Below are 23,750 nucleotides of genomic sequence, written 5' to 3'. Positions count from 1 at the left end.
AATTGATTGTGTTAAAACTTTTAACATGCTAATTTAATTTGTATTCCAATTCATAATATGCGTATTTGTCTTCATTTTGGTTAAATGAAAACTCAATCAGCGAAATTAATCACAAAAAGTATGTCACCAGCGAGATTTACACTTGCGATGCTGAAATCTTCAGTATAAAGCGAAAAAGTCCATGCTAAAACAATTGTATGGGATAAAAAAACTTAACAAATTTAAAAAACTGGAAAAATTTAAGAAGTAAAGTTTAAGTTAAGTTTATAAATAGGAATTAAATCACATCGACTAAAATCTCCAATCTGGAGAAAAATATTTTATTCGGAACTTATTTATTAAAATTTTTTTTTTTTTTTTTCGGAAAACGCTTATTAACATTTGAGTAAATTTGAACTATTTGACTTTTTTGTCTTGAGCACAATTTAAAAAGAAAAAACTTTGAAAACAAGTTGCGTTTTTCTTCATTTTACCATTCAGTTTCATTTACTGAAGACGAAATTGGTCCAAATAAATTGTATATACAAGGATTGTGATAATATATTTACAATTTGATAACGGTAAATATCTAAGATAAAAAAATAACTTTTTACTAATTAATATAAAAAAATTCAAACATAGCTCTAAGAAGAAAGAAACGCAGTTTCCATGGAGACGCTTTTTTCATTTGATATATTTTACAGAAGAATGCTCCCTCGAACTACGCATCGTTCTGTCAACAGAACTTGAGCAAACAGGAGCTTGAAACATATCCGTCTATAGGAGCTTCGTAAAAGGAAGCTTTAAAAAGGTTTTCTTCTCAGAAGAAATAACGAAGAAGATGTCGTAAGTGACAAGTTACACGGAAATCTAAAGAAAAAAAAAGCTTTATGTTCAACAATAAATAAAGCTAATATAAAATGTAGTCGATAATCGAATAAGAAAAACGTATATAGGCTATAAAATTTAAGAAACGGTTTATACAAACCTCAGAAGATCGAAGTCTAGATGCTATTGGTTCTTTACAAAGCGTTAGATTCAACGAAGAATGAAGCTTTTTCTTTTTCATAAATTCTAAAAGAAATTATTTCCAAATCTTATCAATAAATATTTCACTTTGAAAGTTACATATAAACGTCGTTACACAGCATAATTTGTGTAATAACAAAAAAAAGTTCATACGTCATAAACTTAAGAGAATTTTTGTAACAGCATTCAGCAAAAGAATAAATAAAAATCTCTTGGAGACATTACGTAGATTATAAGTAATCTCCGCAAGTCCTGGTTTAGTGTTTTTTTTAATAACCAGTAATATTTTATGCCACGGTAAAAGGGTGGCACATTGAAAACAAATATTAGCTTAGCAGAAAATGCAAAAAAAAAAAAAAAAATTATGGAAAACTCTGCACAAGCATCATGAAGATAAAAAAACTTTCTTGATGACTTTTGTGTAATCAAAACAATATTTTATACATTTAGAAGTTTTCGCAGAAATATTTCCTGTAATTAAATGAGCATTAGAACTTAAGCTTTTAGCAAAAAAAATTTTTTAAATTTCTTACCATCAATTGTTTGTTGATGCTTCTTTTTCTTTCCACACATTTTTGTACTATTTATAGTTTTACTAAAAGTCAGCGATTTATTAGAAACTTTTTGACATCCCATTACAGTTTTTATAATTTGACAATCTTCAATTACTGAAGCTTCTACAGTTGTACTCTGTATACTTTCCGAATTTGATGAGGACAACACATTCGTTGTAAATGGAGCAATCAGACTTTGTCCTGGGGTGTAATGATATTCTGAGAGGTTTGTGTTAGAAGGAACCCATTGAAAACCATTTTTATCTTCTCCAGGTGTAAAATCTTCAAAGTTGAAATTCCAATGTTCGGATTTTTGCTCTAGCAACTTTTTACATTGAAGTTGCAACTCTTTCTTCGTTTGCTCATGATCAACTTCTCCAAATAAATTTCGACAAGTTGATTTCCGCGGCGTAATATCGCGATGAAAAATCGTTTGAACTCTGGAGTTTTCCATCTTTAATTTTGTTATAAGTGTTTTTGTCTATAAAACGAATGATAGTCTAAACAAAATATATCCAACTGATAAAGCTCTCCTCTAAAAAAACCGCTGACTAAAGAAAAATGAACTTAAAAACATCGCCAGACGTTGTAAACTTTGTTGTTAAACCATTCATCATTAAAAAAATTTTGATTCGTCAATAAACTCTAAAAATATTCTGTGATTGGTCAATTGATATAGTAATTAAACAAAAGATTTTATGCGGTTCGCCTTTAGTATTATTTTAAGCCGCTTTGTAAGTAAAAAAAAACCCTGAATTGTCGATGTAGCGAACAGATTACGTTTAAAAAATTCGTATATCACTAAGAATAAAAAGTTATCAGCTGTTTAAACAGATCAGATATTTTAAAAGTTAACGTGATATTTCCTGTATAAACGACTGAAAGCAACGAAAAAGTTAATCTTCATCGATCTTCCCTAACCTTCTTTGTAAAAAAAACAACTTATATTTCAAATTGTTGGCATTACACATTTTTATTGAGCATAAACTAAAGGCTGTGCTCAACTTTACTATAAGAAAAGCTACTTATTGAGAGTTTCAATTACGTTTTACGCTGCGAGAACAATACACCAAAAGACGTTTGATCGGAAACCACGCTTCAATAATTTCTGAAATCGTTAATTAAACCTAACTTTCGAAAATTGTTACAGTAAACACAAATAATGAACAAAAGATTTTTTAAATGAAAATTTACTACGTTTTTATTGGGTAAAAGTTTTAATTTTCTTTTTTCCTCGCGTAAATTGCTAATTAAAAACTTATACTGTGCGTGTAAATAAAAAAGATGGAAAACTAAAAAAGACGCTTAACAAACTTTTTAAAACTCAGTAAAATATCCAAGAAAAGAATATCCGTTAGTTAAAAGGCTTTCGACAATCCTTGAAATCTGCAAACAAAAACAAATGTACAAGAAAAGGCGTTCAATTAACTTAGCTTATGTGGTTCATTTGTTTGAGGCGTTTATAAAGGATTGATCTTATGAATCAATCCTAATTTATTGTCTTGGGTATAAAAAAAATATAAGATAAAATAAAAACAATGGTGCAAGCTTTTACCCTTGTTACTCACTCATGTAAAAGATTTATGAGTTATCTTAGACACGTTTTTAGTTTAAGACATTTCTTACTCACTATTTTTTAAAATTTCATGAGCAACATTTGTAAATCTAAAAATGTTTTTTTAAAAAAAATTTGAATTACGGAGCATATGGTGCTATTGTGCTTTGAGAATTCTTCCAATTTTTTGAAGTTTTTCTTTTTTTTTAATAAAAAAACTGTACAGCGTGAGATCAGGAAGTTAAAGAGAAAGCCAAACGATGATCTTTCTTGATGAGCAAAAGGATCAAACATTTGTGGACTTTGTTTACTCGTTAAGTTACTAAAACAACGAATATATTAAAGTAGTTAAAATTTCAATAACTATCATAAAAGTATTAATAATAAAATCTAATAATTTTGCCAAAAATAAAAAAGTTTAAACTAGTTTTTATTACTTTAAGACTGGTAAAAGACTTTAAGACTGATATCAACTAATTTCAGGTAAATTTAAACTAACAATAAAAAGCACAAAGATGGTTTGAAATCATCAAACCTTAAATTTTTAGAGAGAAATATAACAACTAACAACTCACTTTCCCATTCAGAAAATTGTTAGAATGTGCTTTCAATTATTATAGTCATTCCGCATTTTATTTCAAAGTGCAAAACTTCAGGCGTTCTTTGAATTGCGCTCAGGCGTTCGGTGAAATGCGATCAGGCGTTCGGTGAAATGCGATCAGGTGTTTGATTATGCTTGCGTGAAAAACTTGTGGAGCGTAAAAAAAAACCGAGTTTCCGGTATTATAAAGCATCAACTACCTCGTTCTGCATTTTAAAACGATCGATTAGAGTTTGTTTACTTAAAAAAAAAAAACAACTGAAAAAGCAATCTAACAGTAAACTTAACAGCATATTAATTCCAAACCAAACATTTCTAAACAACTACAAGTAGAGAAAAAGAGTTCTATTTATTATAACAGTGGTTCACTACTACACATAGTTATTGAAACGTAGTAAAATGCATGTTGTGCATAGCTAAGAATTAAATTAAAATAACTCAGGATATTATTAATGTCTCGAATTACAATGATTATTTAAAAAATATTTATAAACAATTTTTTATTGTTTTGGGAGTATTAGTTTAATGAACCCAATATCTTCAAAGCGAGATATCTTCGAAGAGAGATATCCTCAAAGCGAGGTACCTTCAAAGCGAGATATCTTCATAGCGAGATATCTTCATAGCGAGATAGCTCCAAAGCGAGAGTAGAACTATTTATTTTTCGATTGCAATAAATAAATATTTCTTTAATAGCTGAGAAAATTTAAAATAAGTTTATTCAGACACTTTTCTTGCTAAAGTTATATTATTTTGAAAACAACTGATGTTTTTATGGCGTTATATAATTTCATTCTTTCTAGAAATTACTAAGCTTATGCAACTTTATTATACTTAATTGATGAACTAATTTATCTGATCAATATTATAATTTCCGTTTTATGCACGAAAATCGTGAGAATATGATGCGCATAAGTATTTTTTAGAAACCTTTTGTATGTTTTTTCATTTTCGTTAATACTTTTTAGACCTATATTTAATCATAACTTTTAACAAATTCTTTGCTTTCAGATAAAAGAATTGCGGGCATGCTTCAGGCATGCCTGTTAGTCTAAGATTAATTAAAGTGGTTTTATTACAAATAAAATGATAAGTTTATAGAGATTAAAGCTTTAGAAAAATTTTTTTTTTATAAAAACTAACTTTAGTTTAAACAATTGTAAAAAAATTTTGATTATCACATAATGACAAAGAATGCCAAAGAATGACAAAGAATGCATAACAACGCCAAAGAATGACAAAGATTGCTAAACGCATTCTAAGAATCGCAAAGATTGTCAAACGTTTTCGAAAATTACGTAATACATTTCCTCTCAAAATAAAAATGTTAAAAAACTTTTCAGAAGTTTACAAGATCTTCTTATCTGATTTTGAGCAGAAAAAAGTAAATTCCAATATCTATTTTGACATGAAAAGTTTCTTATTGTACAATTAAACGCATACATATAGATGTTTCATTTTCTTACATCAAGATAATTCATATCGCTAGTTTAGCGGTAATAGAATTCCTAATACCATAGTATACATCATACTATGTTACATTAACCGAATAATGGAATTCCTAACATATATTATGCATTATACTATAATGTTACGTTAACCGTTTAATGGAATTCCTAACATATATTTCGCATCATACCATAATGTTGCGTTAACTGAAATATTCTCCTTACTTTGTTATTGTTTAGAATCCTAGCAGAATATGATTTAAAACCTGCTTTTGAATGCATTTATTTTTTATAGTTCTCTTAAACAGTAAATTTAAAACATTAAATTGACACAACCACTCCGACTTGTTTTCAAATATGTAATAAGTAATTCGAATTTTGTTATTAAATTAAATATTAAGTTTTACATTAGTCCGATATTAACAAGGTTAAAAATTCTTAAAGCATGCTTAGTGTAAAATATGTTTAGTGCATCACCAAAACATTTTATCTACAAAAAGGTGGAAGGTAATCAATAAAACGTCCTGTTAAAAAAAGTCTTAATAATATCCATCTAAAACTGATTAAAACATTTAGTACTGAAAATGAAGGAAATTTTAGCTCGAAAAATTGAACTTAAACAACATCTGAAAGATATCTTTTAAAGAATATTTTTCAGATGTGGTTTTTAAGACTCGTTGAAAGATATCAAAATATTAATAATACCAATCCTTACATCAAATACAATTAACTTTCTCGTTTCCACTTTTTCTATAGCTTTTAACTTCATTCTTGAGCTTATATCACAAAGGATGTAAAAAGATGTTCTAAAAACAATTTAACGATTGGAAAACAAGCCTAAGAATAAAAACCTCTAAAAATGGTAAAAGTAACAACGCATTAAATTGTTAAAAATTTACGTTAAACCGGTAGAAAACCGGTATATATAAATGCTTAAATAATCTAATAAATATTCTAATAAGTTGTACATGAACAAGTTATTGAGTCATTTTTAAAACTAGAAGGAGGGGAGGGGGAGTTCTTATAACTGAATCAACCACTTGTAAAAACGAGTAAAAAACGACACGGACGACTTGGTGTTTATTTATTCTTGTAATAAAACAAGAACTCTTGCGTGTACTTTCTTTAAAATAAAGTTATAGAAGTATTAACTAGCAGAGAACAATCTATCCTTCTTCTTATAATACTTTAATGTTTACTGATCTTTTTTACTTTAACCATTTAGGGGAAATTCAAAGTAGTCAAAAATATGATTCATTTAAATTATAAGTCATAACATATACATTACGCTTAAATTATAAGTCATAACATATATATTACGCTTACGTTTTTTCTTCTATTTTTTTACTGTTAACTTTAATTACTTTTTCCCTCTTTTTTTTTTTTTCATTTACTGTAAAAAAAAAGAGCTTTCCAAAGTCAAAATACAAGCTTTAATTAGATTTACTGATAGAAAAAATAATATAGTAATATATCAAACATAATGGAAATGATACTAAAGTAATTATATTTTTAAAATATTTAAATGGTTTAACTCTCCATTTGATATTTAACTTAATATATAAAATATACAATACAATTATATGTGATTTTTAATTTTTAAATAATATTGATTTTGTAAATTAATATTATTTGAAAGCATGGTTATCAATTTAAAGCCTTTTCTGCAAAAAATGTTTTTTATTTAAAATACAGTTTTACTATTTTCATTTAGATATTCGGACTTTAATTTCATCGAACTTTAATTTTCATGAATGATTTCCAATAAACGCATAAGGACGACAATTGGATTATATGGTTATTTGATCATCAAAATATAGACAAAAAAGTTTAGATTCCTCGAATGAGACTATTATCTAAACAATCACTTATCTTTGATAACTCACGCGAGTCAAACAATTATAATTATTCTGTAATTACATTTTAATTTGCATTACTTCGTTGTCCTTCAAAAAAAAAAGCCAAAACTTTTTAACAAAACGTTAAAATATTTTCTCCATGTAAGATAAATAATAGTTAATAAATATTATAAACTATTTGATGATAAGAAAAAGTAAATAAAAATTCAAAATAGATAACGAAGAATTTTATTTCAGCTGAAACTCGGCTTTTCAACCACGTGGTATTTTGTTCTTGTTAACTTAGGTTATGACGTTTCAATAACGCAAATTACGCATCAAAACCATCGTGACAGAACAAATTCCTAAAATATGTTATCCTTCGCTTGTTTCAACCTTTTTCCACTTTCCTAAAGCAACAAGTATGTGTCATCTCTATTTTTGTTATTTCGTCTGAATTATGATTCAGTCAAAACAATAACAAACAAAAAAAAACACAAAAAAAACTTATTATTATTATTATTATTATTATTATTATTATTATTATTATTATTGTTATCATTATTATTATTATTATTATTGTTATTATTATTATTATTATTATTATTATTATTATTATTATTATTATTATTATTATTATTATTATCATTATTATTATTATTATTATTATTATTATTATTATTATTATTATTATTATTATTATTATTATTATTATTATTATTATTATTATTATTATTATTATTATTATTATTATTATTATTATTATTGTTATTATTATTATTATTGTTATTATTATTATTATTATTATTATTATTATTATTATTATTATTATTATTATTATTATTATTATTATTATTATTGTTATTATTATTATTATTATTATTATTATTATTATTATTATTATTATTATTATTATTATTATTATTATTATTATTATCATTATTATTATTATTATTATTACTATTGTTATTATTATTATTACTATTGTTATTCTTATTATTATTATTATTATTATTATTATTATTATTATTATTATTATTATTATTATTATTATTATTATTATTATTATTATTGTTATTATTATTATTATTGTTATTATTATTATTATTATTATTATTATTATTATTATTATTATTATTATTATTATTATTATTATTATTGTTATTATTATTATTATTATTATTTTTATTATTATTATTATTATTATTATTATTATTATTATTATTATTATTATTATTATTATTATTTTTATTATTATTATTATTATTATTATTATTATTATTTTTATCATTATTGTAATTATTAATTTACATTAGTTTGACTAATTTATTAAAAAATAAGTACAACAACTATATGACTTTTGGAATAAATGTTACTTTAAAATATCTGAAGTAATGATGGGATGTCATAAACTTAATTTGTCAATTTTTTTCCCCTTATGTTGAACATTTTGTTTTAAAACGTTTCATGGGATAGTGATTTGTTTAAAAACGTTTCATGGGATAGCGATTAGACCAGATTTCTACATGTGGAAATATTGCGACATTTTTTCCAAATGTTAAAAAATCTAAACAATAATGCACACCTAACAACTTCAGCGAAGGTTCTATTTGCAGAGTGTTTGTTATTTGATGCATCGTTACTAATCCTTTATTTTTGTTTAATCAATAACGTAGTAAGTAAAATAACATTTATGTTATTCATCTAATCCAACTGATAATGGTTTCTGTTTACATTTGCCCATATAAGTACGCAAAAACTACTATTGTTTATTTTTTAAGGAGAACATTTCTATGATTTAATGTCCTTTGTATGATAATTATTTAGTAAGAAGATTTGATGTAATAAAGCGTTAAACTTCATTTATAGAATAATTTAAAATGCGCATGTACAGTTTTAAACTTAATTAAATGCGTATCGTTACGAGATTTATTTACGACCAAGAGTGTCTTTGCTTATTGATACAAAATGTTTAAACTTAGAGGTTTATGCAGCCGATGATCCAATCAATCTTAGAATTGATCTTTTTGTCTAAACAATTACTGACCTCATAATATTGATTAATTCGATATCATGAGGCTTGACTGCATAAAAATTTTAAAATGTTAAAATGGAATGCATCTTAAAAACTTCATTAAATCATTCAATAATTTGCCGAAATTTAAAACTAAAAGTAAGATAGCAAAATTAATTTTTTGAATATATTATTTTAACTTAATAAACTTTTGTAAAAATTAAAAGATATTCAGAAAAATATGTTACAACTGGATCCTGTAACTGATTGACCTGGTTCCCAACAACTTTAATAAAAAAATACAACAAATGCAATACTCCCCCTGCTCTAAAATATTAGATTTTCGTGAGCGAATAACTTATATAATATAAAATTGTCCCCTTAAGGAGTATTAATGATATGTTATCCTTAAATATCAATAATGTCCCCTCTAAATTGGATTATTGTTGATCAGCCCTCTTATTTTTTGGTCTAGCATTTTAGATGAAAAAAATTGTTTTTATTATTGTAAAGCATAAAGGATAAAAAGTAGAAGATGTTTGAATATTTTTGTTAAACAATTTAGAACGTGAAGTAACTTAGAAGTTAAGTAATTTATTTAAATTTAGAAAATCTAGAAAAATATTTCTTGAACAAAGTAAGCATTAAATTATCTGGTGATTTTTTTCTGGTCACATCAGTTTCTTTACAGAAATAAAATTTAGCCATCTCCATTTTACAGTACTTTCTTCTGCATTTATAATTTTGCTGCAATAAAATTATAAGTTGATAATGTCAAGTCCAACTTTTCTTCAATTCCTTTTTCTATAGATATTGCAGCTAATCTAATTAAAAGATCTTTTAGACATCATAAAACAATTTTATGCTTTTATGAACTTGAAAATCAAAAAACTCCCTCTGCACTTGTATTGCTTTTGTATAAAAAAATCTCATTGTCACATAATTTGAAATAGTACTCATTAAATAACATTCATTTTTTATTTTGTAAAATGATAATAATTTATATTTAAAAAATATATAGTTTTTAACAAAATCATATAGCATAAAATTAGCCTGAAGTATGAATGTTAATAGAACACGTATTTTTTCTTCCTCATAAATTTTGTTTTTGAATTTTACAAATTCAACAACTAAAATAAAAACGCCGTTTCCATTTGTAATAATTCAAAATGGAATTACGTGTAACAAGAACTAATTCACTGGATACTTTAACAGGTTGCTTTGTTCAAGAAACAATTTTTAAGATTTTCTTAAATTAAACAGTTTGCTTAACTTTTTATTCTAAGTTATTTAACAGAAATATTCAAAAATTTTCTACTTTTTAAGCTTTATGCTTCACAATCAATAAAACAATTTTTTCAAGTAAAACTTAATACTAGACCAAAAAATAAGATGGCTGATTAACAATTGCAACAACAAAAGAGGAATTTTATTATTACATTTGGAGATAATATTTGGAGGGGATATTGTTAGGATGTAACTTATTTGCTTAGGGAAAATAAGCATTATAAGGCCGGAGTTGTTTCACTTATTGTTGTTTTCCATAATGGCTGATGGGAACCAAGTTAATTAAATGTTAACACCCTGTCAAAATCATGATCACCCTCATCTGAAAGAATCAAAGAAATCCTTCTATGGAAGTATGATAAAGATCTTATGTGAACATTTCGATGTCCTTTGAAAGTCTTTTAATTTTGCCTGAGTTTGATTTTTTAGTTTTAACAGGTGGATTTGGATTTTTTGTGTTCGAGATGGTTAACTTCCCAGCATGGTACAAACTCAAAACTCTTATGTTCATGATGATGACAAATGAGAATGGTTTACAAAAAACTACGGCAATCGGAACTTGGGAGAAAAAATACCCTAATAATTTCGCCCTCTTGACCCCCATCGAAGAAAATATTATTTTGGAAAAAAAAACTACGTCATTCTATAGTAGACCAAAGCTCTTCTATAGAACTTAAATTTTATAAACAATACTCTTGGTGTTTAGAAACGGTGACCATGTAAAATTTACAACCTTCTCAATTTGAGGAGATTGCATTCAGTACATGGTCATTACTCTTAAACACGAAAAGAAAAAATCTTTTAAACCTAAATTTTTTAAATGTGTTTTGATCATCTTCAGACGAAGTTGTTTTTTTTTATCAAAAGATTTTCTCCCTAAATCACGGTCAAGAAGCAAATAATTTTCGTAAAAATAGCGTAAAAGTTTGGTGCCAAATATTTTTTTCTTAAACTTTAAAAACTAGTATACTATTTTACTGTAGTAATTTGAATATTACAGATTGACCTCAAGTGTAAATAAAAGTAATCAAGTGACATCAGATTGTGGGAATTAAAGTATAATTTGGAAAGTCTGATCTCTTTTTCATTTAACCCTTAAACCAATTTGGTTTAAATAATCAGTAATTGATATAATCATGCAGATGAATGAGTTTAAGGTGGTATTTGCAAATCATGTCAGAGTATTTTACAAAAAAAAGATGCTGGTGATATGACGTGTTCATTGCTACCACTACGATTTCTTTTTGATTATTATCAAGCCTTTGACACGAACGTCTAGCGCATGTGATTGTCTTATTTGCCAAATTGGAAAGCTTAAACTTAATAAAAAGCATCCTTTAGGACCAAAGTCACACAACATAAATCTTAAGCATATCTTCCAAACCTGACACTTCTTTAAATCCTTGCTTTCCATCATCAGAAAAAAGATGCACGCATTCTTTGTCAATTACAGCTCGAGTTTCCAATTATTCCTGCACCATTGCAACAAGACGTCAAAACTTGCATGATTTGGTCAAGGAAGATCAAGTCAGAGCAGAACAAATTGCATCTGCCGTGATGAAGGCAAAAAATTCACCTCCAAGAGAAAAGGTCTTGTTTAGCCAAGCAAAAAGAGAAAGATTATTTCCAGTAACACCAGGTAGTTATGCATTTTTTTTATAACTTTAAAATGATTTATAGTATAATCAACAATATTAAGCAGTAGAAATTGTTATTTACATTTATACTTATTATTACTTTTATATTAAATGCCAATTTGAAAGTTATTACAATCAGCAGCTTACAATATATCTGACTTTATTTTAATAGCCCCACAATCTGCACTAAAATAAACAAGCCATATACTTACAGAGCAACTGTTGATAAACGTGCAGTTAAACACTGAACTATCTAACACGGAAATGAGAAAACTTGCTTCAACTCTCAACAAAGCAACAGTAACTCGACTAGTTGAAAAAGGTTTCAACCAAAAATTTAAGGCTACCGGAAAAAAATTGCAAGATTTCTTTCAGCAAAAGAAAAAGCTGCAGAACAAAAACATGTTATTCACTCAGAGACTTGGAGGATCAAACTAACAAAGTGCTGATGGACATATATTACAGCTATAACCATTTTGTCAAACTTGGAATTTATGGCGGATGATCACTTTTGAAAATGAGCTTGACTGCTTTTAACTGACAATAGTGACAAAACGAGTAGTTCTCAACAAAAAAAACTTCACTTGCTAACAGGCTCTCAACAAAATGCTAACATGTGCATTAGCTCGAAACACAGGTGTTAAACGTCAACGGATTGCTACCATTGTTGAAAGTCTACCTGAAACATACGAGAATGTCAAAGCGTTGATGAATACTATAAGTGAATGATGTGGCATTTTACATTTCATTCAATCTAAAAACGGCCAATATTATTTGTGGAATTCAATTCCATTCAAGCAAGCATTCCTTGCTGCTGGTGTGATGTCGATTCCGACAATATATCAGAATGTGGATCTCTAAGGTCTTTTGGCACATTGAAGGAAAGATATGCCGATTTTGTTGCTAATAGCTCAGATTTAAACTATGCAAAAAATTTTGTAAATGTAATCCATTCACCATTGATCAATATGAATATCTCAGTGCTCATTTTAGGTATTATTTCCGCCAATGGAAATCCATCTTCTTATTGGAATTATTAGTCGTCTTTTCAAAAATCTTTCAGACTTGTGGCCTGGTGCCAAAGAATAACCAGCTGAGCTGCACATTCAGCTCCAGCTGTTCCATGGTGGACACTTCAAAGGTAATGATTGCCATACGCTTTTAAAAAGCAATGACATTCTCCAACGAGTTCCTAAAAAACTTGTGCTTATGAAGTCTTTGATTTTATTGAAACTCTAAGATACTTCAAAGAAGTTGTTTCTTAATGTTTTGGAAATTTAGAAATTCAAAACATCTTTCCTATTTTTTCCAATATCAGTCACACCAAAGGTCCATAGTGTTTTCTACCACGTTGAAAAATTTGTGTTAAAGCATCAATCTTCACTCGGAATCTTTAGCGAATAAGCAACTGAAACATTGCACTAAAAATTCAATGCTCATTTGGAACGATACAAACACTGCTCTGAATATCCAGAATATGGAAAACAACTTTATAATTGTGTTGTTGAATTTCTTCTCACTGAAATTTCTCCATCAAAATATTTGGCGGCAAACTTTTACGCTATTTTTACGAAAATCCTCAAATTATTTGTTTCTTGACCGTGATTTAGGGAGAAAATCTTTTGACAAAAAAAACAACTTTGTGTAGGAGACAGGCATTACATTTAATATTGTTTCTGTTACTGATTGTCTATTACTTCTCCTTTTCTGAATACCTTTCAAATAATTTTCAAAAAATAAAATAAAATATTCAAAGAGTGAATTTTGTCATTACAATTTAAGTTCTAAATTTTGGCCGATTATTGAATCTTTTAACTAAGATTTATGACACATGCGTAAACATAGAAATTTTAGAACTATAAGTAAATGTTCTTTAGGACCAAAAGGCCATCATAAAATAGTCCAACATATGTTAGTGTATAACACTGTGTTTACTTAATTTAGTGTACACAATTCCAATCATACATACTTAAATGACATTTTATCAATCTTTCATAATATTTTAAAAATATTTGTGTTATTCCTTGAAAAAAAAAAAACGATTTGTTTTGTCTTTCAGTTTGCTCAATGAATTAAGTCATAATTTCAAGACATTCTTTGTGCTTTGAATTAAATAACTCGCTAATTCAAGTTTTTTCTGACTTAATGTGTTTTTCCAAAACACCTCTTTTTAGCAGCAAGTTTGATTAGAAAATTTTGATTGGTGGTACGTAAAAGTTATCCAGTATCTCATCAATTTCGATAATAACACCCTATAAATAAAATTTTGGACAAATTTTAATTGCATTTATTATGTAATTTATTTCATGCACGCAAAAAACCTTTATACTTATTTGAAAGAGGATTTCATAATCTATTTAAACTTGATTTAATTAAGTTAAAAATATCATTTAAATATTGAAAATAAAATGGTCAAAGTAAAGAACCTCGAAAAAGTTATGGAAATTTTTTTCCAAAAAAATCGAGAAAAAGGTAAAGCGTTTGTTGCTAAGTAGTTTATGGAATGGGGTTTACCCAAATCAACTGCTTACGATAAAATCGTAAAATTGGAGAATGAATCTCTAAAAAGAAAAGTTGGAAATGGTCGAAGTGCTAAGGTAGCTACTGAAGAAAATATTCCAAAGATTATTGAAAATATTCAAAACATTTATTAAAAATAAGTCAGGGTGCTCCCAAAAGAAAGTAGCTTAAGTTTTTAACTGTAGTCAAACTCGAATTTCCCAAGTATTAAAAACAATGAGTAACATTCAAACTTTTAAAAAAACAAATCGTCCAGATTGTAGCCATCAGCAAAAGAAAGCTATGCATCCTAAATGTCGTAAGTTGTAGGAAAATTATAAAAACTTGGATTTTGTTATGGATGATGAAAGCTATTTTACTTTAAACAATAGCACATTAGCTAGTAATGATAGGTGTTATGCCGCTGATCCTTCTCAATGTTCTGACCAAGTAAGACAATTTGCGTAAAAAGTACGAGGACAAGCTCTTAGTTTCTTGTTGCATCAGCCCCCGTGGAATAAGCCCTCTTTATATTCATTACAGTAAGCAGGCAATCAACCAGTACACTTAAAAAGAGATACTAGAAAAAACTATACTTCCTCTAGTATCAGAGTATTATAAAAAAGACAATAAGTTTGGCCTTATCTAGCTTGATCACATTACGCAAAGTCGGTCATCGACTTTTTAAAATTGAAAAAAATCAAAGTTGTATCCAAAGATATAAACCCAGCTAACGTTCCAGAAGCAAGACAAATTGAAAACTTTTGAGGTGATTTAAAACGGCTAGTGTACGAGAATAATTGGAGAGCTGAGAATTTGGAAGAGCTTAAAGCAAGAATTAGATATTATTATTTAAATATGAATAAAGAAATTTTCCTCACTCAAATAAAACATCTTTCAAAAAAACTTTATAATATTGCTAAATATGGTATTTGAAATAATTATTTTCATATATTTATAAACTACGTATACTAACATATTAACAGTTGAAATACTAACTAATATAACTTATTAGTTCTTAAAATATTAATTTTTAAATTTTGTCCAAAATTTTATTTATGAGGTGTTAAAATCATTTAAGAAAATTTCACGTTCATGATTACCATTGTGTTGAGAACCTTTACTCCCCTTTTTTTTTTTAATCTTCTATTAGCTACAAAATTTAGTTTAAGTAATTGAAACACTTTTATAAAGAATCAAAAACGCGAATTCAACATGGAGAGCAAGAGTTTTATTGATTTTTTTTCAATGATTTTTCAGGGCAAACTGACTAATAAAATTCATTGATAACAAACATTCATTGTACACACTGATTTTCAAGCTGATCATGAGCTTTCTTAGTCCTAATTTTTAAAAGGTTTTAAATCTTCAATTCTAGCACTTATCTTACCTCATTTGGCTGGACGGAATTCAAACCCAATGGGTCTATTTGTTTACACAATATACAAAAAAACTGCTGGAACGAAAATTATGCGAAAAGAAACCTTTATAAATCTTTTTAAGGACGTGCATTTAAAGAACTTTTAAAAGCGTACGTTCCTTCTTTAAGGCTAATAACTTTGCTGATTTCCTGAAAAATCGCAAATCAAGTACTATATCATTCAGGTCTATTTGGCAAAAAGCTTTAGAAAGGTTTAGATTAGATGAGCCAAAATTATGTGAGATTATATCTTATTAGATATTCTTTATTTCAGTATTACTGTAGGAAAACCATATCAAAAACGTATTCCAAAAAACCAAATTACAAATAAAAATCAGAAACGAGAGATGAATAAAAATTGTTTGAAAAACCCCACGTAAATGGAAAAAAAATTGTTTCGTTCTGTAAAATTGGTCCTAAATATTGCTAATAAACCGAACATGATGATCTTATTAGTATTTTTTTAATTGCTCCTATTATTCAGATAAACAAAAGAGATTCTTAAAAAATTACCAAGTTTTATAAAAGTTCTCTGTTGAAACTGTTAAAGAATGAAGTGGTTGCTGATTGGTTGCTAAATACAAGTCTAAAATACTTGTGAACAATGTCATAAAGTTTTTAAAAAACGAATAGATTTATTTTATAATTGAATAGCACTTTTATTTATGTGGATTTGATGTTGTTATTATTTCTTCAATAGTTTTTTTTTTTTTGAGAAATAATACCATAAAACCTTTATAAAATTAAACGCAAAATAAGTTTAAATCGATATAAAATACTAAATGGGCTTTGATACAATCTTAATTTCAATCTACGCATATTTCTTCATGAAGTCTTGAGAACAGTAAGGTTAAATTCTTAAAAAGTTGGGGTTAATTTTGAATTCCATATGAAAATAAAGTAAAGAAATTGTTTCAAACTTCTACACCAAAGAAAGTAAATTTTCTCATATTTTTTCGGAAAATATGTAATTTCAAATTCATGTCTTAAGAAATCGTAATAACTGAACTAACATATAGAGGTAGTTAATATTTTGTAGTTTTTATTGTTACAAGTAAGATCTATTCAACTAAATATTAAATAACCCATTAACTTTTTTATATTTTTAAATAGTGTTTCTATGTATCAAATTTGTAACAATTTTGAGAAAGTACGAAAAATTCATCATTAAAATATTTCTGCTTTATATTTTTCAAGCGCTTAAATGTTAAAAATCTCAAGCTGTTCTAACTCCTAATAAAATGTGAAACCAAATAAGTACTCTTGTTTGTTTATGTGCGTAATGGGTAATCACCGAAGGTCACGTTCTTTTAAGATCAGCTTCGACTATTTTGAAATCAGTAGCTTCGACTATTTTATTCTAAGTAATTTATCCGAAAATATAGTAAATATTTTATAATATCATAATCAGTCTTAGGGATTAATGTGTTACTTTAACAGTATTTATATAGTAGATTGTAATATTAAAGATTACTTCTATAAAAAGCTTGGAATTTCTTCTCACTGAAATTTCTCCATCAAATGCAGCTGAGAAAAGTAATGTTAAATTCTTAAAAAGTTGGGGTTAATTTTGAATTCCATATGAAAATAAAGTAAAGGGATTATTTCAAACTTTTTCATCAAAGAAAGTAAATTTCCTCATATTTTGTTGGAAAATATGTAATTTCAAATTCATGTGCCAATAGAGTATGTTATGTTGGTAGGAGTAATAGTGTTCCATTTTTCAGTAGCTGGTTATAGTAATTGATAAGTTACATTCATCATTACAAGTGAATCTTATTTAAAAAGTAACTAGTTATTGATTTCATTTTTTGAAGTGAGTAATAGTTCCCAACACTGTTTACAATTACATTTGTTGCAATTGCTTCTTATACAGCCTGTTCAATCTTTTACAAATTTTCTTTGAAGTCTGGTTGGATAATTTAGCTAAGCAGCTTGTAGATGCTTAATTAACTAGACTACATGAAACTTACTAGAACTATTTATTTTAATGTATGAGTTAAATTCCAATATTTCTAGTATTTGTTTTTGTGAAATTTTCCTTTATTCATTGGAGTAAATTAGAAAACTTCCTAAATTATTTCTTATGTAAATCTAAATTTTGCTGCTGGTTGTTGATTTAAAAAATTTATACTTTTGTTAGAATAATGTTTAAATTCTTGCTCTTAACATCTTTTTTTCTTCCTAAAAAATTTATATATTATATTTTAATGTACTTAGGTATCTACCAACTTATCTAGCAAGCGAAGCAGAGATGGAAACTGGTTTTACATTTTCTGAAATTATTGCACTGAAACAAAACTCAAAGATTTTGACAAGAGATCAAATTCAATGGACAATTGATTCTATTCTCAGTAAAAATGCTCATGATGCTCAGATAGGTGCATTTTTAATGGCTGTTTACTTAAAAGGTAATTACTTTTGATATACTGTTATTATCAATAAAAACAATAATAATAACAACAGCAAAAACAACAGCAAAAACAACAGCAACAACAATAACAGCAACAACAACAATAATAATAATAGTAATAATAATAGTAATAATAATAATAATAATAATAATAATAATAATAATAATAATAATAATAATAATAATAATAATAATAATAATAATAATAATAATAATAATAATAATAATAATAATAATAATAATAATAATAATAATAATAATAATGATAATAATAATAATAATAATAATAATAATAATAATAATAATAATAATAATAATAATAATAATAATAATAATAATAATAATAATAATAATAATAATAATAATAATAATAATAATAAGAATAACAATAGTAATAATAATAATAACAATAGTAATAATAATAACAATAATAATAATAATAATAATAATAATAATAATAATAATAATAATAATAATAATAATAATAATAATAATAATAATAATAATAATAATAATAATAATAATAATAATAATAATAATAATAATAATAATGATAATAACAATAATAATAATAATAATAATAATAATGATAATGATAATGATAATGATAACGATAATGATAATGATAAAGATAAAGATAAAGATAAAGATAAAGATAAAGATAATGATAATAATAATAATAATAATAATAATAATAATAATAATAATAATAATAATAATAATAATAATAATAATAATAATAATAATAATAATAATAATAATAATAATAATAATAATAATAATAATAATAACAATAATAATAATAATAATGATGATGATGATAATTGTCATGATGATATCATAGTAATTGTAAAAGTTGTAATAATTGTAATAAAATTAATGATAATATTAAAAGTAGTAACTATGGTAATATTGCTGTTGTAGTTATTGCTGTTATTGTTATCATTATTATTTTCATTACTGTCACCATTATAATCATTATCATTATTATTGACAGCAGAGATAAGCTGAATGGTATAAACTGAATACAATCATGTAAACATATTTATATCTAAATTTACAGTCAACTGATTGGTAATTTTTTTAGAAGTTTTCTGTTGCTTTGTTAACATTTAAAACTAAATACAAGATACTTTTTAGTTTTTGTATTAAATATTAACAGTGTCCAAACTAAATTTTTATCAGAAAATGCTGCATAATTTCCACCATAGCCTAATTACATTTATATTTGTTAATTTGAAGAATTCATTTTTCAATTGACAAACACAGAGTACAAAGTCCAAAAAAACATTAACAAGTTTCAAGTTTTTAATGATACTCATGTCATTTTATCAATTTCACTGTATTTAGCTTTTTCCCCATAGAGTGTTGATCCTGAAATTGTGGAATTGAATAATGTTTAGGGAAAACATAAATAATCTCTCAAAGACTTAAAAATAACTTTAAAGCCTAACTAAATATAATTCTTAAATTCTGTTATATAGAGATACCTCTGCACAGAAATTCATGCTTTAAGCTTTCTTCCACAGATTACTCATATTTGCTAGAGTTAAGAATCCTAGATCAATAGTATAGCCATTTTTCCAGCAATTTATATATACCTATACAGTGGTTAGAACAAAAAAAGGCAAATAAAGATTTTTTTTGTTTAAAGTACAATATACTGAGTACTAAACTAAAAAGTAGATATTGATCTAATTTTTTTTCATTTTAAAGAAAAATTTTTAAATAGAAAAAATCTTGTGTCATACTAAAACATATAATTATAACTTAAAATGTTATTGAACACAGTTAAACAAATCAATAAAAAAGATACTATGTTATGTTATTAAAATTGGTGCAACAACAATAAATTTGTTTTAAATTTTTTTTAGCAACTAAAGATTGTTAAAGTTTTTCTTTCCACTACGTCTGAACTTGCTTGCACCAATCCTGGTATCCTAATGTAATTGTTGCTTTAAAGCTTTTTTTTGCAATTATTTATCCTATGCACACATGCAGTTCCGTGAATTAGGTTTGAATGGTGCTGCTGCATATTTATCCAGAAATTTATACTGAAGCTGTGTTATTATTCTATTATCATTCATAAACTTCTGATAATTAAACAATTTTTAAATTGTGAAAACCAATCAAAAACTTGTATCAAGAATTTCTTAAATCTATAAGAAAGCCTTTTTTAAGAAATAAAATGCATTTATCTAGCAATATCAAAAATTAAGTTAAAAAAAGTAAAAAGGTCTTGTGAACTGAAGTTATTGCTAATGTAATCAAGTTACACTATTAACTTTCTGTAATATAGTCAAGTTATGCTACTAACTTTTGGTTATATTTATAGGAATGACTAATGAAGAAACTATTGCATTAACATCTATCATGAGAAGTTCTGGTGAAGTGCTAAGTTGGCCAGAAAATTGGAAACACTTAGTTGTTGACAAACACTCTACTGGAGGTGTAGGAGACAAAGTAAGCTTGATACTAGCTCCAGCACTGGCAGCATGTGGTTTGAAGGTAATTTTATGTTATGCTAAAACATAAATGTAAATATTATTTTTCTAAGGGGAAAGGAGGAAAGAGAAAAAGGGGTTGGCTAACTTCCCCTTATGTCTACTTGGGGTATTTAATCCTAAGAATGCATCTATTGAGAAGATGCATTCTTAGGATTAAATTTTGTTTTTTAAATAATCTTCAATTCCATTATGAAGCTGCAGTTGACACTTTTTTCAAATAACAGATTTTTTATTTCAAGGTCCTATATTGGCTTTTAAACAGCCAACATCTTCCTTACATTCTGTATCCACTCCTTTGTTGAAGTTTTATATCAGAAAGATTTAGAAAAACTGGCTTTCACAACAAAGCTCTTTTAGAAACTATTGATTATTTTAGGAAAGCAAAAATACTGAATTATAGTGCAGACATCTTATGCTTTTAAAATCTCTAAAGTTCATTCAATTATAGTGTTTTATAATGAGTAAATATGCAGCATTCTTTGCTAGGTACCAATGATATCTGGTCGTTCCTTAGGATTTACTGGAGGTACATTAGATAAGTTAGAGTCCATTCCTGGCTTCAATGTTAACATTACCACAGATAAAATCCGATCTATAGTTGAAGATGTGGGTTGTTGCATAGTTGGCCAATCTCAAACTCTGGTTCCTGCAGATAAAATTTTATATGGACTGCGTGATATCACAAGCACAGTTGCATCAGCACCTCTGATATGTAGTTCAATTATTTCAAAAAAAGCAGCAGGTTTTTTTTAACAAAAATGCTCAATATATTTACCTGTTGATTATTGTAAACAGTATATAAAAAGAAACTTATAACAAATATTGTAATTAGATGCAGAATTGATTTGACTGAAATAAGTTGATTCAATTCTTTAATATGTTTTATAGAAGGTTTGAACAGTCTTGTTCTTGATGTAAAGTATGGTCGTGGTAGTTGGCAAAGTACTCCAAACGACGCTGAAAATTTGGCCAAACTTCTTGTAGCCGTTGGAAATGGTTCGTGAAATTACTATTGCATTTTTCAAATCATCTATGCACTCCGTATATGGATCAATGCACTCCGTATATGGGTAAATATATGAAACAAAATGTTAATTTAACAACGTTAAAAAAATGATAAATAAAATACTTTTACTTTCAGGTGTTGGTATGAAAACTATTGCTTTTATTACCAGCATGGAGGAACCTTTAGGTATGATGATAGGAAATTCCTTGGAGGTTCTTGAATCTGTGCACTGTCTTCAAGGAAAAGGACCTGCTGATGTTTTAGAGCTAGTTTTAGCACAAGGTTCGCTTTTTTTTTTTTTTTTTTTTTTAAAGACAAAAAATGTATAAAAAATAATCCTTTTCATTACACATTTTTATAAATTTTTAATTTAATTGATTTAAATTTCAGGCGGAGAGTTGTTATTGCAACAGGGGTTAGCAGCCACATCTCAAGAAGGTGCATCCCAAATTCTATCATCAATAGAAAGTGGAAAGGCTTTAGAGGTATTTAGAAAAATGCTTGTTGCTCAAGGAGTCGAAGAACGCGTTTCAGAAGCTGTTTGTAAATTTCCAGAAACAGTTTTGCCGATATCGTGTTATGCTACAGATATAAAATCTCCTAAATCAGGTAAAGTAATTGGTATTGATCCTTTAAAATGCGCAGAAGTGTCAGGAGTGCTTGGAGCTGGTCGCTTAAAACCTGGTGAGCCAGTAACGCACAATACTGGTATTCAATTACTTAAAAAAGTTGGTAGCATGGTAGAAGAAAATGAGTGCTGGGCAAAAGTTTATCATGTCAGTGTAGAGTTATCTCAAGAACTGCTTGATAAGCTTAAATCTGCTTTAAGTTTAGGGAGTGAACTTCCTCATGAAGTAACAAAATCGAAAATATATAGTGTTATTAAAGAGAATATATAGTGTTATTCAAGAGAATAAATAGTGTTGTTAAAGAGTATATCGTGTTATTAAATAGAATAATTAGTCAACCACATAGCTTAGGAATCTGCCATCCTTACGTTAAAATGTTTCTAAATGCAATAAGATTTTTCAATATAAAAAAATAATTACTGGGTTTTTGATAGTTATTGAGTTTAAATTATTATAGTTTGAAATACGATTTTGTTTACAGCTCTTATTTAATGTATTGAAGAGTCATCTTTCCTTCGAATTAAATGAAAAATTCGCTGAACTAATATTATTGTTACTAACAAGAAAACATTTTAACAAAGCAATGCAAATGCGTTATAACGTTTTCTAAATCAAGTAGTTCGAATGTTATTGAAATTTGTTGGTTGAAATTTAAAATAAATAATTGCCGTAAACCAGAAAAAGACCTTCATAAAGTAAAACAGTAATGATTTAAAAAATACATGTTAAATAAAAAACTGTCAAGAAAATAACTTACAAATAACTTATGCACACACCTTTTTCTATATAATTATTGAAAACCCCACATTTTAGCAGAAAGTCATAAACGTCAAATGCACCCCAAACAATTGCAATTTTTAACGGAAAGTTTTCATCATTTGCCATTAAGTTAGTGTTTGCACCGTAATGTAAAAGCACTTTAACCATATCCAAGTGATTATTTTTGCAAGCGTAATGAACAGCAGCCCAACCGAGGTAACGCATTGAGTTTATTTGCACCTCCCTTTCTTCAAGAATAAGCTTCACATCTTCCACGTCTTGCCTTGCAACGGCGTTAATAAGAATTAACTCATTATCAGGCCTCGAGAGAGTTCTTCTTACCCGGCGTCTTTTTGTTTGAAAGTTGCATGATTGCGTTCTTGTTGGTTTGTATTTCCTATTTGAGTTTGGCATTTTTTAAACATCTATCGACCGTATAAAATGAGTTTTATTAATTTTGAAAATTATTGTTTTCCTTTGAGTTTAGAAAAATATTTTATTCTTCGGAGGTTTTGTTTTTTTGCCATTACTAAAGAACGCAGAGGAAGATTTTAAAAATTTTTTTAGGAAGTGGT

At 26.6% G+C, this 23,750-nt stretch overlaps 3 protein-coding genes across 10 annotated transcripts; 1 reads left to right on the top strand and 2 right to left on the bottom strand.

The window, feature by feature from the left end:
• Positions 1-440: 440 nt before the first annotated feature.
• On the bottom strand, positions 441-3,869 carry LOC145184925 (uncharacterized). The gene is made up of 5 exons (XM_090077696.1): positions 3,693-3,869; positions 3,262-3,439; positions 1,542-2,043; positions 968-1,053; positions 441-849 (listed from the first exon to the last, which is right to left on the bottom strand). Exons 1-5 carry the CDS (start codon positions 3,698-3,700, stop codon positions 838-840), a joined length of 786 nt encoding a protein of 261 aa, XP_089933822.1. The 5' UTR covers positions 3,701-3,869; the 3' UTR covers positions 441-837.
• LOC149891601 (protein phosphatase 1 regulatory subunit 27-like) lies at positions 3,693-23,750 on the bottom strand. Of its 6 annotated transcripts, none has more exons than XR_016449575.1 (3): positions 23,193-23,738; positions 5,882-5,972; positions 3,693-3,958 (listed from the first exon to the last, which is right to left on the bottom strand). XR_016449575.1 is itself a non-coding variant. In XM_090077698.1 (3 exons), exons 1-3 carry the CDS (start codon positions 23,587-23,589, stop codon positions 3,956-3,958), a joined length of 510 nt encoding a protein of 169 aa, XP_089933824.1. In that variant the 5' UTR covers positions 23,590-23,749; the 3' UTR covers positions 3,693-3,955. The 6 variants fall into 6 exon arrangements, 5 of the variants coding, with proteins under 5 accessions (XP_089933824.1, XP_089933827.1, XP_089933826.1 ...); XM_090077698.1 differs by having other exon boundaries at positions 23,174-23,749; XM_090077701.1 differs by lacking the exons at positions 3,693-3,958; positions 5,882-5,972 and adding an exon at positions 7,092-7,414 and having other exon boundaries at positions 23,193-23,737.
• LOC145188374 (thymidine phosphorylase-like) lies at positions 17,124-22,718 on the top strand. 3 transcript variants are annotated; one of them, XM_090077694.1, is made up of 7 exons: positions 17,124-17,225; positions 18,082-18,272; positions 20,610-20,782; positions 21,268-21,523; positions 21,670-21,777; positions 21,923-22,069; positions 22,178-22,718. In XM_090077694.1, the coding sequence occupies exons 2-7, from the start codon at positions 18,116-18,118 to the stop codon at positions 22,684-22,686; spliced, it is 1,350 nt and encodes a 449-aa protein (XP_089933820.1). In that variant the 5' UTR covers positions 17,124-17,225; positions 18,082-18,115; the 3' UTR covers positions 22,687-22,718. The 3 variants fall into 3 exon arrangements, with proteins under 3 accessions (XP_089933820.1, XP_089933821.1, XP_089933819.1); XM_090077695.1 differs by having other exon boundaries at positions 17,124-17,245; XM_090077693.1 differs by having other exon boundaries at positions 17,135-17,397.

The sequence above is a fragment of the Hydra viridissima genome, unplaced genomic scaffold (assembly GCF_058129835.1).
Source record: "Hydra viridissima isolate aposymbiotic clone 2 unplaced genomic scaffold, HvirCarnegie_v1 scaffold_2, whole genome shotgun sequence".
Classification (NCBI taxonomy): Eukaryota; Metazoa; Cnidaria; class Hydrozoa; order Anthoathecata; family Hydridae; genus Hydra; species Hydra viridissima.
Note: the sequence above shows the minus strand (reverse complement) of the source record. Positions and strands in the feature narration are given on the sequence as shown.